This window comes from Vipera berus (genome assembly GCF_964194415.1).
Source record: "Vipera berus genome assembly, chromosome: 1".
NCBI lineage: Eukaryota > Metazoa > Chordata > Lepidosauria > Squamata > Viperidae > Vipera > Vipera berus.
In genome coordinates, this window is record NC_138202.1 from 316,775,346 (window position 1) to 316,788,674 (window position 13,329).

The window sequence follows — 13,329 nt, forward strand, 5'->3', positions numbered from 1 at the left end:
CCATTGGGAAATTGTGGGTGCTGAAGTCCATTAAAGGTGCCAAGTTTGAGAAGCACTGCTTTAGAGCATTATTTAGTCAAAGTGTTCTTGCTGTCATTGCAACTTATTTGAAGCATTTAAACCATACTGTCCAGCAACTGGATTTTTTTTTATTATTGAAATGTGTTGCTGCTTATCCAAGTAGCTTCTTGGATAAAGCAGCAAAATTTTTCAAACCAAAAATAAAATAAGTCCAGTTGCCATGACTCAACTTCCAGACAACTCTACCTGGATGATTGAGAACCTTCATCAATATACTGTACAGCCTAAACATTTCACAGATTGGCTTTACGGGCAATTGATTCTGTTCATTTGAGGAAGTAAATCCAAAAGCTTTGCTTCCAGATACGACTGCATAGCGCTGCACTGCACAATTTTAAAAACATGCAAGAAATAACCAGGTCTTAACAGCTTCTAGGAGGGGCTTGATTGGCTGGCTTTCAGAGGACCAGAAATTTAGTAAAGTAGAATAATCTTGAGCAGGTCAGGCAAGATTCTTGTATTATTCCAGCAGTATTCTAGTATTTGAGAGGTTGCCACAAAGAGGAGGGGGTCGACTTACTTTCCAAAGCACCAGAGGGCAGGGCAGGGATGGAAACTAAAGGAGAGAAGCAACCTGGAATTAAGGAGAAACTTTCTAACAGGGAGAATAATTAACCAGTGGAACACCTTGCCTTCAGAAGTTGTGGGTGCCTCACCACTGGAGGTTTTTAAGAAGAGACTGGCCAGTCACTTGTCTGAAATGATACAGGGTCTCCTGCTTGTGCAGGGGGTTGAAGATAAATTCGACTCTTAAATTCTACGCTGACCAAACTTTTAATGACCCGTATTTTACAAATCCCTCAGTGCAGTATTAAAGATTCTAGCACCTTAACAACTTCGGACGAGGGCAATGCAGAAAAGTCAGCTCCGCGGCTTCCCTGGTGGCAAGCAGAAAGATTTCTCTTGCCAAAGAACTGCAATTCCCATCAAGCTCCGCTCGCAGGCGAGGCTCTGTTGCCATGGTGATCTGGGAGCAGGGCAAGGCCTAAAATTCTCGCCGCCGTTTTTTGATGAAGTTGAGAAGAGATGCCCGGGCCCAGGTAAAGAGAAGACCGATTGGGTTGGGTTTTCATTAGGGCGGGCCCGTGTCGTGTCACTCGGGCTATTCCTGCTCCGGGGTGAGGCAGAGAATTGTTGCGTCCTGCGCCGTATATCAATAATCGCCCGGACTGTTTTGTATTCCGCGTTAGGATATTTGCTGGGCTCTCAGTTTTCGACAGAGTTTCAAGAACGGCTCCAGATTTTGGAAGGGCCGTATTCCCATCCCTCCTCGCTGCCCCAGCGAGAGAAAGCGGGGGCAAGTGTGATTCTAAGGCAGCGTTTTCCAACCTTAGGAACTTGAAGATGCGTGGACTTCAACTCCCAGAATTCCCCAGCCAGCTATGTTGGCTGAAGTTGAAGTCCACGCATCTTCAAGTTCCTAAGGTTGGAAAACGCTGTTCTAAGGCGCTGTTGCACTGGTTATCAGGGAGTAGACCCAGGCCTAAAATTCCCGCCGTTTTGGATAAAAGTTGCCACTTTCGCCCGCCTTCTTTCTTGGAGGGAAAATGAAGCTCGCTGGGCCGCTGTTTGTCCCTGCGCCAGAGGGGAAAGGGGTGCTGCTGGCAAAAGGGGCGTCTTGACGGCGCCCAACTCTGTCTCGGGGCGGCGGCAGGGGCCGCAAATGAACTTTTCCATCCTTTCCCGCCCTAGAAGTGAACGAGCAGTGGCGCTGCTCGCGATCACCGAGTGGGATCCCGACCTTTGAATCTAAAGTTGATCCCCACGGTCGGAGGCGCAAAGCGTGAAAATGGAAGCGACCAGGGGCAGGGCGGTTGTGCAGCCTTGCCCCGGCGCTGCTCGCAGATGCTGACTCGCATAGACGGCAAGCGAGTTCGGCCATCTGTTGTAATCGGATCCAGGTTTTGTTTTTTTTTCCCCCTGCTGTAGTTACAACCGAAGAAAAGGATCTAGAGCCGTCTGCTCCTCCTCGCAGGGCAATCGTCATCACCATAGGTTGGTTTGTGAGCCAAGTGGCCATTGTGCTTTTGACAGCTGAAAGGTCCTGCTTATTTAGATTTAGATTTAGATTTAGATTTTATTAGATTTATATACCGCCCTTTCCCGAAGGACTCAGGGCGGTTTACAGGGCATTTTAAAATCACATCAATATAAAATACAAAGTTAAAAGAGAATTAAAAGATTAAATTATCCCTGAAAATAAAACCCCAGTTAAAATTCTCAGCCTGGGTCAGAGAGCTCAAAGAGCCAAGTCTTCAGGTCCCGGCGGAATGAGCGTAGGTCAGGGGCAGTCCTGAGCTCCATGGGCAGCTGGTTCCAGAGGGCAGGCGCACCCACAGAAAAGGCCCTCTCCCTGGGAGTTATCCGCCGGCAATCTTTTACCGCCGGCACCCTGAGAAGACCCTCCCTCTGCGAGTGCACTGGATGAAGGGAACTTGATGCTTATGGGGTGGGGAGAGGATATGCTGTCTGTCAGGTTAGTTTGGGGCAAGCACACATGCACTTGAAAGTTAATGAAACTCAAATACGATTTTATTAGCAGGAATTCCAGGTAGTCCTCATCTTACAACAGTTCATTTAGTGACCACTCAAAGTTACAACAGCACTGAAAAAAGTGACTGATGACCTTATGACCATTGCAGCATCTCCACGGTTATGGGATCAAAATTCAGCCACTTACCAACTAACTCATATTTATGACAGTTGCAGTGTCCCAAGGTCATGTGATCATCTTTTGCAATGTTTTGACAAGCAAAGTCAATGGGAAAGCTAGATCCACTTAACAACTAACTTAACAATTGCAGTGATTCACTTAACAACAGTGGCCAGAAAAGTCATAAAATGGGGCTGAGGACTACCTTTATCTGCTAATGAGATGGGGGAAGTCCTCACAGAAGTCAGTGGCAAATCAGTTCCATGCTGTTGCCATAGAAATGATCTGGACATACAGTAGATATAGAAAGTCTACACACCCGTTGTTTTTCCATGTAAAAAAAAAACAGACCAAGATAAATCAAGTCAGCATTATTCCGACCTTTAACATAGCATATGTTATTGTTTTTATCCATTTAGTCGTGTCTGACTCTTGGTAACTTTATAGGCAAGTGCTCTCTCCATGTTGATATAACACATAGGTTGTTCAATTCAATTGAAAAACAGTGAAATTATTTAGGGAGAAAAAAAACTTATAATAACATGATTGCATTAACATGCATACTATTAAAGTAATATTTCGTTGAAGCTCTCGTTTTTATGACAATATTCAGTCTTTCAGGATAGGCGCCTATCGGCATGGCACTTCTTGCCTTGGGAGTCCTTCCAGAAGTGCTCCAGATATGTCAAATTGCAAGGGCATCTGCTGTGCGCAGCCCTCTTCAGGTCATCCCCACAGACTTTCTATTGGATTCAGGTCTGGGCTTTTTTTTCTGTCAAAAACCTGGCATTTTAACAGGAATGTGTAGACTTTGTATATCCACTGCATCCATAAGGTCACAAGGAGTAAAGATTAAAAGCGTGTTTACTTTTACGACTACCATGGTGGAGTACAGACCAGTGCATACTTCTTAGAATGACATCCTACTGAATTCAGTCTCATTTATAGTGATTCTCAAGATGTGCCATGTTGATAGGCTTCTACCCCAAAAGACTGAATGCTGTTATAAAAACAAGTGCTTCAACAAATATTAGTTTAAGAGTGTGCATCTTAACGCAACCATGTTATTGTTTGTGAACTTTAAACTGACTCAAAACATAATCTGTTCTCCTTACAAGGCCTAAAACTAAACTGCATTCTTCTTGTTCTGTTATTTATTGAGGAAAAAATATAACATGTAGTCATTTATCATTTATAAACTTCAATTAGCCAGTAACCCATTGTGAGTTAGCGATCAGTAAAAAGCAGAGACATCACCCTGCCAACAAAAGTGTGTATAGTCAAGGCTATGGTCTTCCCAGTTGCAATGTATGGCTGTGAAAGTTGGACCATAAGAAAGGCTGAGCGCGAAAGAATTGAGGCCTTTGAACTATGGTGCTGGAGAAGATTCCTGCGAGTCCCTTTGACTGCCAGGCAATCAAACCGGTCAGTCTTAGAGGAGATCAACCCTGACTGCTCTTTAGAAGGTCAGATCCTGAAGTTGAAACTCAAATACTTTGGCCACCTAATGAGAAGGAAGGACTCACTGGAGAAGAGCCTAATGCTGGGAAAGGTTGAGGGTAATAGAAGAAGAGGACGACAAAGAGTGAGGTGGCTGGATGGAGTCATTGAAGCAGTAGGCATGAGCCTAAATGGACTCCAGAAGATGGTAGAGGACAGGAAGGCCTGGAGGAATGTTGTCCATGGGGTCGCGATGGGTCGGACACGACTTCGCAACTATCAACATCAAAAAAGAGACATTCCTGCAACTACAATAAAGGAAAAATGTATGAATGTGAAAAAAGCAAAATTGAGTGCCAGTCTGTACAGTTTAGAATTCAGGTTTCACAAATTACTCTCAATCATTTTAATATTTTTTAATGAGTCTCAGTGCTATTCTGATTTTAATGTAAGTACATATTTACAGCCAGTAATTCATATCATAGCCAATTAATATAGATAATTAAAGTAAAGGTAAAGGTTCCCCCGCACATGCGTGCTAGTCGTTTCCGACTCTAGGGGCCGGTGCTCATCTCCGTTTCATAGCCGAAGAGCCAGCGTTTGTCCGAGGACGTCTCCGTGGTCATGTGGCCGGCATGACTAGACACCAGAGGCGCACGGAACGCTGTTACCTTCCCACCATAGTGGTCCCTATTTTTCTACTTGCATTTTTACGTGCTTTCGAACTGCTAGGTGGGCAGAAGCTGGGACGAGTAACAGGCGCTCACTCTAATAATTACTGAGAGATAATTTTTTAATTTAAAAATATGCAAGTATTTGGTATTTATTAGTATTCCCAATTTCAGTGAAGAAAGAAATGTTGCCAAAGAAGCTTCTTAGCTGTATTATTTTTGTATGTGTGTGTGCCTTTGAATCAGTGTTGACACCTGCTTGGCAAAGTTTTTTGGAAGTGGTTTGTCATTCCCTCATCCTAGGGCTGAGAAAGAGTGAGTGACCCAGGATCACCAGTTGGCTTCGTGCCTAAGGTGGGATCAGAATTCACAGTCTCCTGGTTTCTATCCTGGCGGTTAACTACTAGCTGAGAACTGGCTTCCTTAACTGCAATTATTGGGACATTATTCTGTTTGAAGATATTTGTATTTTATTTTCTTTACTAGTGACACAATATGGGATATTGCTAAAGCAGAAGTTGAGAAAAGAGAAAACAGTGAAGATGACAGAGACACTCTGGAATGTTGTGAACGATCGTTATTCTTTTTAGGAAATAAAAATGGGGTAATGATCAATATTCCACTTTTATTTAAGCAAAATACTTTGTGTTTTAAATATATAATAAAACAAGTAGTCCTCCTTGAGCAATGGACTTGTTTAGAAACCTTTTACAGTTCCCATGGTGATGAAAAAGTAACCTTGTGACCAATTTTTGCATTTTGCTTTATGTAGGTCCATAAAAGCAAAGGGAAGCTGAAATAAAATTGTGATGTTGTGCTTAGTGATCAATTTGCTTAACAACTAAATTGTGGTTGCAAAACAAAGACTATCTGTACTAAATGTATTTCTTACTTGTGTGCTCTAGAGACAACGATTGCCTCCTGTATCTTTATCCAGCCCATATCTGCACATATTTTGGGATTCAGTTCCTAGTTTTCAGATTTTACATTTTGGGAGATGTCTGAATAATTTTGGTAGACATCAGGTCGGAAAAGGCTGGCCTAGTGAACAAACATATTTAAATTTGAACTACTGACATACTGCTATCTCTCAGTAAGCAAATATATTAATCTATAAACAACTGATAGAATTTACAATTCTGACATACTAAAAATAAGTATAACCAATCTCAGTGGGCTTATTTTTTTAAGTAAGGATACCCAGAATGAATGGAATCAGCATTACAAAAGTAAAAGTTACTCTAAAAACTAAGCAATCACGTATTTATTTTTATAGAAAACAAGGACATCATGATACACTGATTTCTCCAACAGTTTAATCCTTATAGCATAAAGTAATAAATTATGTATTGAAGATTATGTATATTACATGCATTCTTTTTTCCGTCTCATCAGTTTAAACCACTTACTGTAGAAACACATTATTTGATTATCCTTCTATATACAATTACATTCTCACATGAATGTAATTGGTAGACAGATAGCTACTATCATGCTTCTAATACTTTGAATAATTAATAGTAATAATAACAGTGAAGCTACATTGTGATAAAAAGTTGAAACCAACTTTCCAGTAATCAAATAACATTTAATTTGCTAAGTTTATAATTTTCAGATATTTTCTTAGAAATTATTTGAAGAATATTTTACAGCATGTAAAATGATATGTATGCATCACTGACATTTCAATAATATTCTTTGTTTTTAATTTCTAGGGTAAGACTAGTATTATACTGAGGTGCCTTGACAGGTATGTGTTTAAACTTTGAAAAGTATTTCATATTTTCAAAGTATTTATCGACAATATCTTTATAGGAATACAATATAATAAATTATTTTCTAAGAACACATCTAGAACAAACCATATAAAAAGCACTGTATGGTTAATATCAGATCAGATATGTTTGTGCACAAGTATTATAGGACTTGTCACTTACACTTAACATGCACCTAATTTTTGACTGGAGTGATACTTCAGTGTTATGATTTTTTTGCAGTCCCTCAGAGTTTGTCAAAAACTCAGAATGTATTCCCATTTCCCACTTGCTTTGGATCTTATCTTTTCTGATTTCCAGCAAAGTGGTTATATCAGTCTGTGCTTTAAAAAAGCCAATAGCTTTTGTGGCATTTTAAATACTAATATATTTATGACATCAATATATCTTGCAAGAATCTTAAGTGATAATGTTGCTTTTTTATTATTAAATTGTTGGTGGTCGTGAAGTAGTACTATTAGGTTTTTTACTATTTCTGCTATGTATTTATTTTGCCAAATGTCCTACTTTTTGAAACTCCAAATATAAAGAGTAAACATTCCTAAATATACATGTTTAACTCTTTATTATTCCTTAAATTTATATACTGATTTATTAAATCTTTGTTCTTACTTCATAGTAATTAGAAATAATCTACTGGAAATTGTAATAGTTTTAGTTTAATTATTCCATAGATAATTTCATCCCAATGTAGTCATTAGAAATGTTTTCCCCAGCCAGTTTTTCTTCTGTGAAATGTAAGTGGAAAGTTTTTTGCAAACTACTGGTTTTTATAATATTTATAACATTATAATAATATTATATTTTTTCTTAGCCTGTCAGTAACTTTGCAAATTTGGTGGGTGGGGTATCCTAATCCTTTAGGGATGAAATTCCAAAACCAACCCTAGCTTTGGAATATACTTTTGGAAGAAGAGCAAAGGGGCATAATACAGTAAGTACATTGGTGTGGCAAACAGTTCTGTGAATGCCATTGTATTAATCTTTAGGGCTTGAAAATTACAGCATGATGTATAGTGAGCAGTGCATTATATCTCCTATCCCAAAAGTGATGAGCACTATCCAGTATAAGCCTTTGGCCATTTTATATTAATATTGTAATGAGCTTTGAAAGACTTGTATTTTCAGTAAATTATTTTGCCGTGCTTGGAAACAGTATTATGTATTTGCATCATAAGTCTTCATAAGTAAGTTTGTGGTTTTCTTTTTGACCACATTTCAATTGACAACAAACTAGTGAAAACTGGCAGCTATTGTCTGATATAATCATATGAGATTCCCATTCCCAAGAGCCTTGGTGGAGCAGTGGGCTAATGCCTCCTTAAGTAACACCAGCTGCCTGCAATTAGTGCAGGTTCGCATCCCACCAGGCTCAAGGTTGACTCAGCCTTCCATCCTTCCGAGGTAGGTAAAATGAGGACCCAGATTGTTGGGGGCAATAAGCTGACTTTGTAATAATGCCGCTTGGGGTGTGTGTGAAAGCCCTAACAAGCAGGCATATACATAGAATGAAGGCTACTGCTAAGCTTGTAAGCCACCCTGAGTCTTCGGAGAAGGGCGGGATATAAATGTAATAAAAATAAAATAAATAAAAATAAATGTCTGGAAAGTATTGCCTCAATGCAGATTTATAGTCAGTAGCCTTATTGTTTCTTTCTGCCTTACAAATTTATGAATACACTGTATAGATTGTGGTGTATGTATATATCATCTTTCAACAAAGTATAGTTGATTCCCACTTTATATTACAGTTCTTGTATTCATCTGCCCATATTTGTTTCTTCTTGTTTTTGTCTCATGTATTTTTTGCATTTGTAAGTCACATTTTCAGTAGTTGTTCACTTAATCTACTGTTTCTGTTTTGCCTTCTTTTATTTTTAGAGTCTGTAAAGTAGATTTGTTATTTGACAAACACTGAGTGCATCTCTCTTTCTCATCAACATCACATAATATGTAGTGGCCCAATTTTCAATTTCAGTAAATCCCCAAAGAAAAAGAAAGAAATGCCAGAGTCATCCTTTTCACCTATTATAATGTGAGAAACATATCCAGCCATCTCAGGAATCAGATGAAAGTCTACTAATATAAGAACAAAGTCTTCTCGTAGAAGTAGTGAACTAATATTTTAGCTCTCTGATCATCATATTAGCTACATAATGAAGAAAGAAAACATTTTTGACTTCACTTCCTCTACTTCCTAATGCTATATATGTCAGCAACAATATGTTTTCTGTTAAGTAGGTTCCAGATGAGCTTAGGCAGTTTAAAGGTTAGCTGGAAACATATTCTCTGTCTTTTTTGGCAATAAAGCAATTTCTATATGTTGACTCCAGCATGAATGATGGGGTTATCTGTAATGTTATTTGTTTTTAAAGTATTTTGCTATCAATATCTAGTAATCATATGTTTGGTATATTTATGTTTAATTGAAGAATATTTGGATAGAGCCAAAAATGTCTTAGGTTTTATATAAAAATCCTACTGGTGTCTTACGATTTTCGACACCTGAGAAATTATATAATTGAAAACACAGCTATATAAAATTTGAAAATGCTAGTAATGCATCAAGACATTACAATGTTAGGGTTTTTTCCTATTACATTTTCAGCCTAAAGATATTGCTCACTTTTGGGAATTAGGTGGTGGAACTTCATTGTTGGATTTAATCCCTATACCAGTAATGACAGTTAACATAAGGTAAGCAATGAAAGACTTAATTATCAAAGTAATTTCATTTTACAGAAAGTATTTCAATTTCAACTTCATTTGTATTTAAGTGCTCAGTCACTTTTTCTTGTCGATAGTTGTTTGGATTTAGTTCCATAAAGCTTGTGCTGTCAAGTTTTCTGCCAATGTTAGAAATTGAGAGTTGTGTAGTCAATCCTGTCTAAATAGTGAGAGGTTCTTGGTGCTCTTCGAGCTTGCTTGTGAGATTCTAGCATCATCAAAGGAGTCGTCAATTTTTATTATAATGCAGGTGACTAACTATGCTAGTTTTAGCTATTTGTGGGAGTAATTCAAAATGTAGTATGGTTTTTGTCCTTTGCTTTTTTTATCTTTGCCAGTACTACTAAAGATACTTTCAAGCCATTTACTAATCCATAGTAACAGGTTTTATCAATCCAACTAATAAAACAGCATAAATTTTAAGCCATTTTCAAGGGAAATTTTATTCCTTTAATGTTTAGACAATCTGCTTAGACTTTGGGAAGGGATGTTTTGATTCATGAAATATTAAGGTGATATCTAAAAAAGTAACCTTTCTTTTTATAGAACATTTGCTGTTCTTCTTGTCTTGGATCTTTCAAAACCAAATGAACTCTGGCCAACCATGGAGAGTCTTCTACAAGTCACTAGAAAGCATGTAGACAGAATTATATCAAAACTGGTACAAAACAATTCCAAAATAGCTACTGAAATTAAGCGGAAAATGTGGAACAATGTGCCAAAGGATCATCCTGTAAGAACTAGTATTTTATTCATATGTCACAATCCTATACAAAGTTAATTGTTTTGAGAATCATAAACAATTCCTTTATATTTTCACACATGAGTGAAAATTTATTAGATATAAAAGAAGTTGTTCAATGGAAAATTATAGCAATTTAATGAAAATTTAGTAGGAGCAGAAAGGAGATAAGGTTTCTTATGAGTTAGACATCTAATGCTATTGTTATGGCATGTTACAACAATCAGGAGCTGCGATTTTAGAGAAGCACTTTGATATTGGTTTTATAATCTTTTCAAATGAGGGTGATAACTTCTATACATTTTTTGTTACCTGGCAAGGCAACTCAAGGAAGGTATAGTTTTAAGGGAAAAATGGAGTTCCAACAACCTTCAATACAACTCTATACTTTGCACTTATTCAAGTGTCTATCATGAAGTCAGTATCTTTTGATAACATGACAACTAATTAAATATGAATTTTTAGGGATGTTAATACCAGCCCTTGACACTCAGTTGGTAATTTGCTCCCTTGAAGAAAGTAAAATAGATTGCCAAAGCTGTCATTGAAAAAAATACCTGGTGCTTTTGTCTTGTATAGAAATTTTGCATATACTATATGAAGAATGAGGTCATTGCTCAGTGTGGGATTAAGTATCATCACTATGCTGATGACACTGAGGATACTCAGTTGAACTTCTCTGCCCCAGGCCATTTAAGTAATGTTGTCAAAGTATTTTTTCACTGCCTAGAGAATGTGTGGGTCTAGATGGGGAAAAACCAGTTTTGATTCTGGCATTTAAAATAAGAGATGTCTGTCATAATGCACATATAAATCAATGGTGCAGCCACATCTGAAATAGTCCTGGTAGCTGTATCTCAAAAAGTATGTAGTGGAACTATAGAAGATTCAGAAGAGGGTAATTAAGATGATGAAGGGACTAGGGCAACTTTTCTTTTGGGGAAGATTATGACTTTTAGGGATTTTAGGGCTGAAAGGAGACAAATGAGAGGGAATATTTTTGAGGTATACAAAGTATGCATGGTTTGAATCAATTAGATAAGAAGAAGCTACATGCCTATTCCCAATTTACTAGAACCAGAAATTACTCAATAAGACTTAATTTTGGAAGATTCGGGACAGACAAAATCAAATATATTTTTTACACAAGTACCTGAACTTTGGAATTTTGTTACCATGAGATGTGGTACTGGCTATAAGATTGGCTGGACTCAAAAAATAAGGTATGGGCCAGTTCATGGAAGTTATGGAGATCAGGGGCTGTTAGCTTGATGGAAGTATGACTTGATCTGCTGCGAGACTATTGGGCTTCCTCGAGCAACTGGCTGGCCACTGTGAGGACAGTGCTTGACTAGATGTACCAAAGATCTGATCCATCACAGTACTATATATGTTCTTAGGACAAATATATTTCATATCTTGCTTTATTTATTACATTAATTCCAATTCACCAACACTCTGGATTGGGAAGAGGCCCGGCACCTTTCCACTTTGTCTATTGTGAAAATCATACATATAAGTGCAAAAGTAAGGTGTCCTGGACAAGAAGAAACCCTTCCCACCAATATCAGAACCTACTCAATTTCTTCCTGTAACTTCCCTCACATGTTTCACAGCAATAGCGTAGTGAATTCTGGCATCCCCATTTGACCACTATAGGTTAATTGCTTTGCAATCTTAAATTGTATTTATTCAAAGCTTACATTGAGAAATGACAGCTGTCTATATACTGTGGAACTTTACTTTTTGAGAACATTGTGATGACATTTGTCATTGATAATACAATACTGTTGTTTCTTATTAGGATCGTGAGCTAATTGACCCATTTCCAATTCCACTAGTTATAATTGGAAGTAAATACGATCTATTTCATGTAAGTAATGCTCATTTAAGCTTTTTTGCTATGTACGATTTGGTGAGCTTGGTTTTTTGTTTTTTTAAATAATTTCATTATATATGTTTCTTTGTACTTATTTTCACTTTACTTTATTGATGCCAAGGAATGTAATATGTACAGTTACCATTCGAATGAATGTTAAATATATAACAAGTTTCTGGCAAACACGACAGTATCTATTTTAAAAAGACTGAATCATTAGTGCATTCTTCTTTCTGTAGCAAATGTACATACATACTTTCATCACTCAACAATTAATTTGGAATACTGATCTGTTCTTCTGATCAATATTGAACGATAGTTTCACTTTCTAAAGTCCTGGCATTGATTTATAAAATAAGCTATTGAAAGCATGATATTTTTTTTGAAGAATCACCTTGATCAGCTTAAGGCCCTGGAAAATGAGACACATTAATAATAAGATAAGACTTATAATGAGATAAATTAGTAACAAACACTTGTTATGTAGGAATTCCCTTATAAAGGAATCTTTTAAGCCCAAATATGCTTTATAATTTGTGTGTTTCTTAAACTTTTAATATTATAAACTCTCAGGGTTTTAGTTATATAGCTTACCATCAACACATTCTTTTCATTATCTTATTTTAATGCATTTAAAAATAAAAATAAACACATTCCTTTTGCATTCTTAAACGTTATACAACTTCTAAGCATTATTTGATAGGGTTCAGAATATTTTAGAAAGCTTTCACTCTTTGTTTGCATTGCAAACCCAGGTTCCTTTGATAGCTTGCTCTAGAAATCATATTCTTTCAAGATGACTCAGCCATATTCGAAAAGCAGACTGAACGGACTCTGATGAGATATGATTAAAAAGTTTGAAATAGACAGACAGCTGAAGTTGATCAGAATTATAACTTCAGCAAAAATAGTGTAATTATGATCAAATGTCCATTAGCGAAATATCCATAACTTACCAACTTAAATTATACCCAAAGTATAGTAAAAAAGAATAATTATTTAAATAAGCCCAGTTAAAGCACAATCATTTTGAAGCCATAATATCCCTCTTTTATTCTTATCTGTCTTAACTAATACTGGTAGTCTCTGAGTTATAACCATTCGTTCAGCAACCAAGGTTACAGCAACACAGAACAAATGGTATTTACACATGGACCCCAAAGTTATGGCCATTGCAGTACCCTGCAGTTACATAATTAAAATCCAGGTGCTTTGGCAGCCCAACCACACAACCACAGGGGTACTTCAAATCTCCCCACCTGTCTATCTGCCCCCCCCACCTCTACCTTTTTGGCTGCTTTATATAACAGCAATCCTTCGCACCTTAAGCCTCACACCGCAGCAAACTACCCAGCATCGCA

General features: G+C 37.3%; 1 protein-coding gene across 1 annotated transcript in view; it reads left to right on the forward strand.

Moving 5' to 3' along the window:
• The first annotated feature begins 1,058 nt into the window (after positions 1 to 1,058).
• The window catches only part of DYNC2LI1 (dynein cytoplasmic 2 light intermediate chain 1), a 29,488-nt gene continuing 17,217 nt past the window's right edge, over positions 1,059 to 13,329 (forward strand). The window contains exons 1-7 of the mRNA XM_081314884.1: positions 1,059 to 1,121; positions 5,332 to 5,449; positions 6,561 to 6,595; positions 7,485 to 7,554; positions 9,229 to 9,317; positions 9,894 to 10,080; positions 11,894 to 11,962. Coding sequence (XP_081171010.1) covers positions 1,108 to 1,121; positions 5,332 to 5,449; positions 6,561 to 6,595; positions 7,485 to 7,554; positions 9,229 to 9,317; positions 9,894 to 10,080; positions 11,894 to 11,962 — 582 coding nt within the window. The 5' untranslated portion in view covers positions 1,059 to 1,107. The remainder of the gene's footprint in view (positions 1,122 to 5,331; positions 5,450 to 6,560; positions 6,596 to 7,484; positions 7,555 to 9,228; positions 9,318 to 9,893; positions 10,081 to 11,893; positions 11,963 to 13,329) is intronic.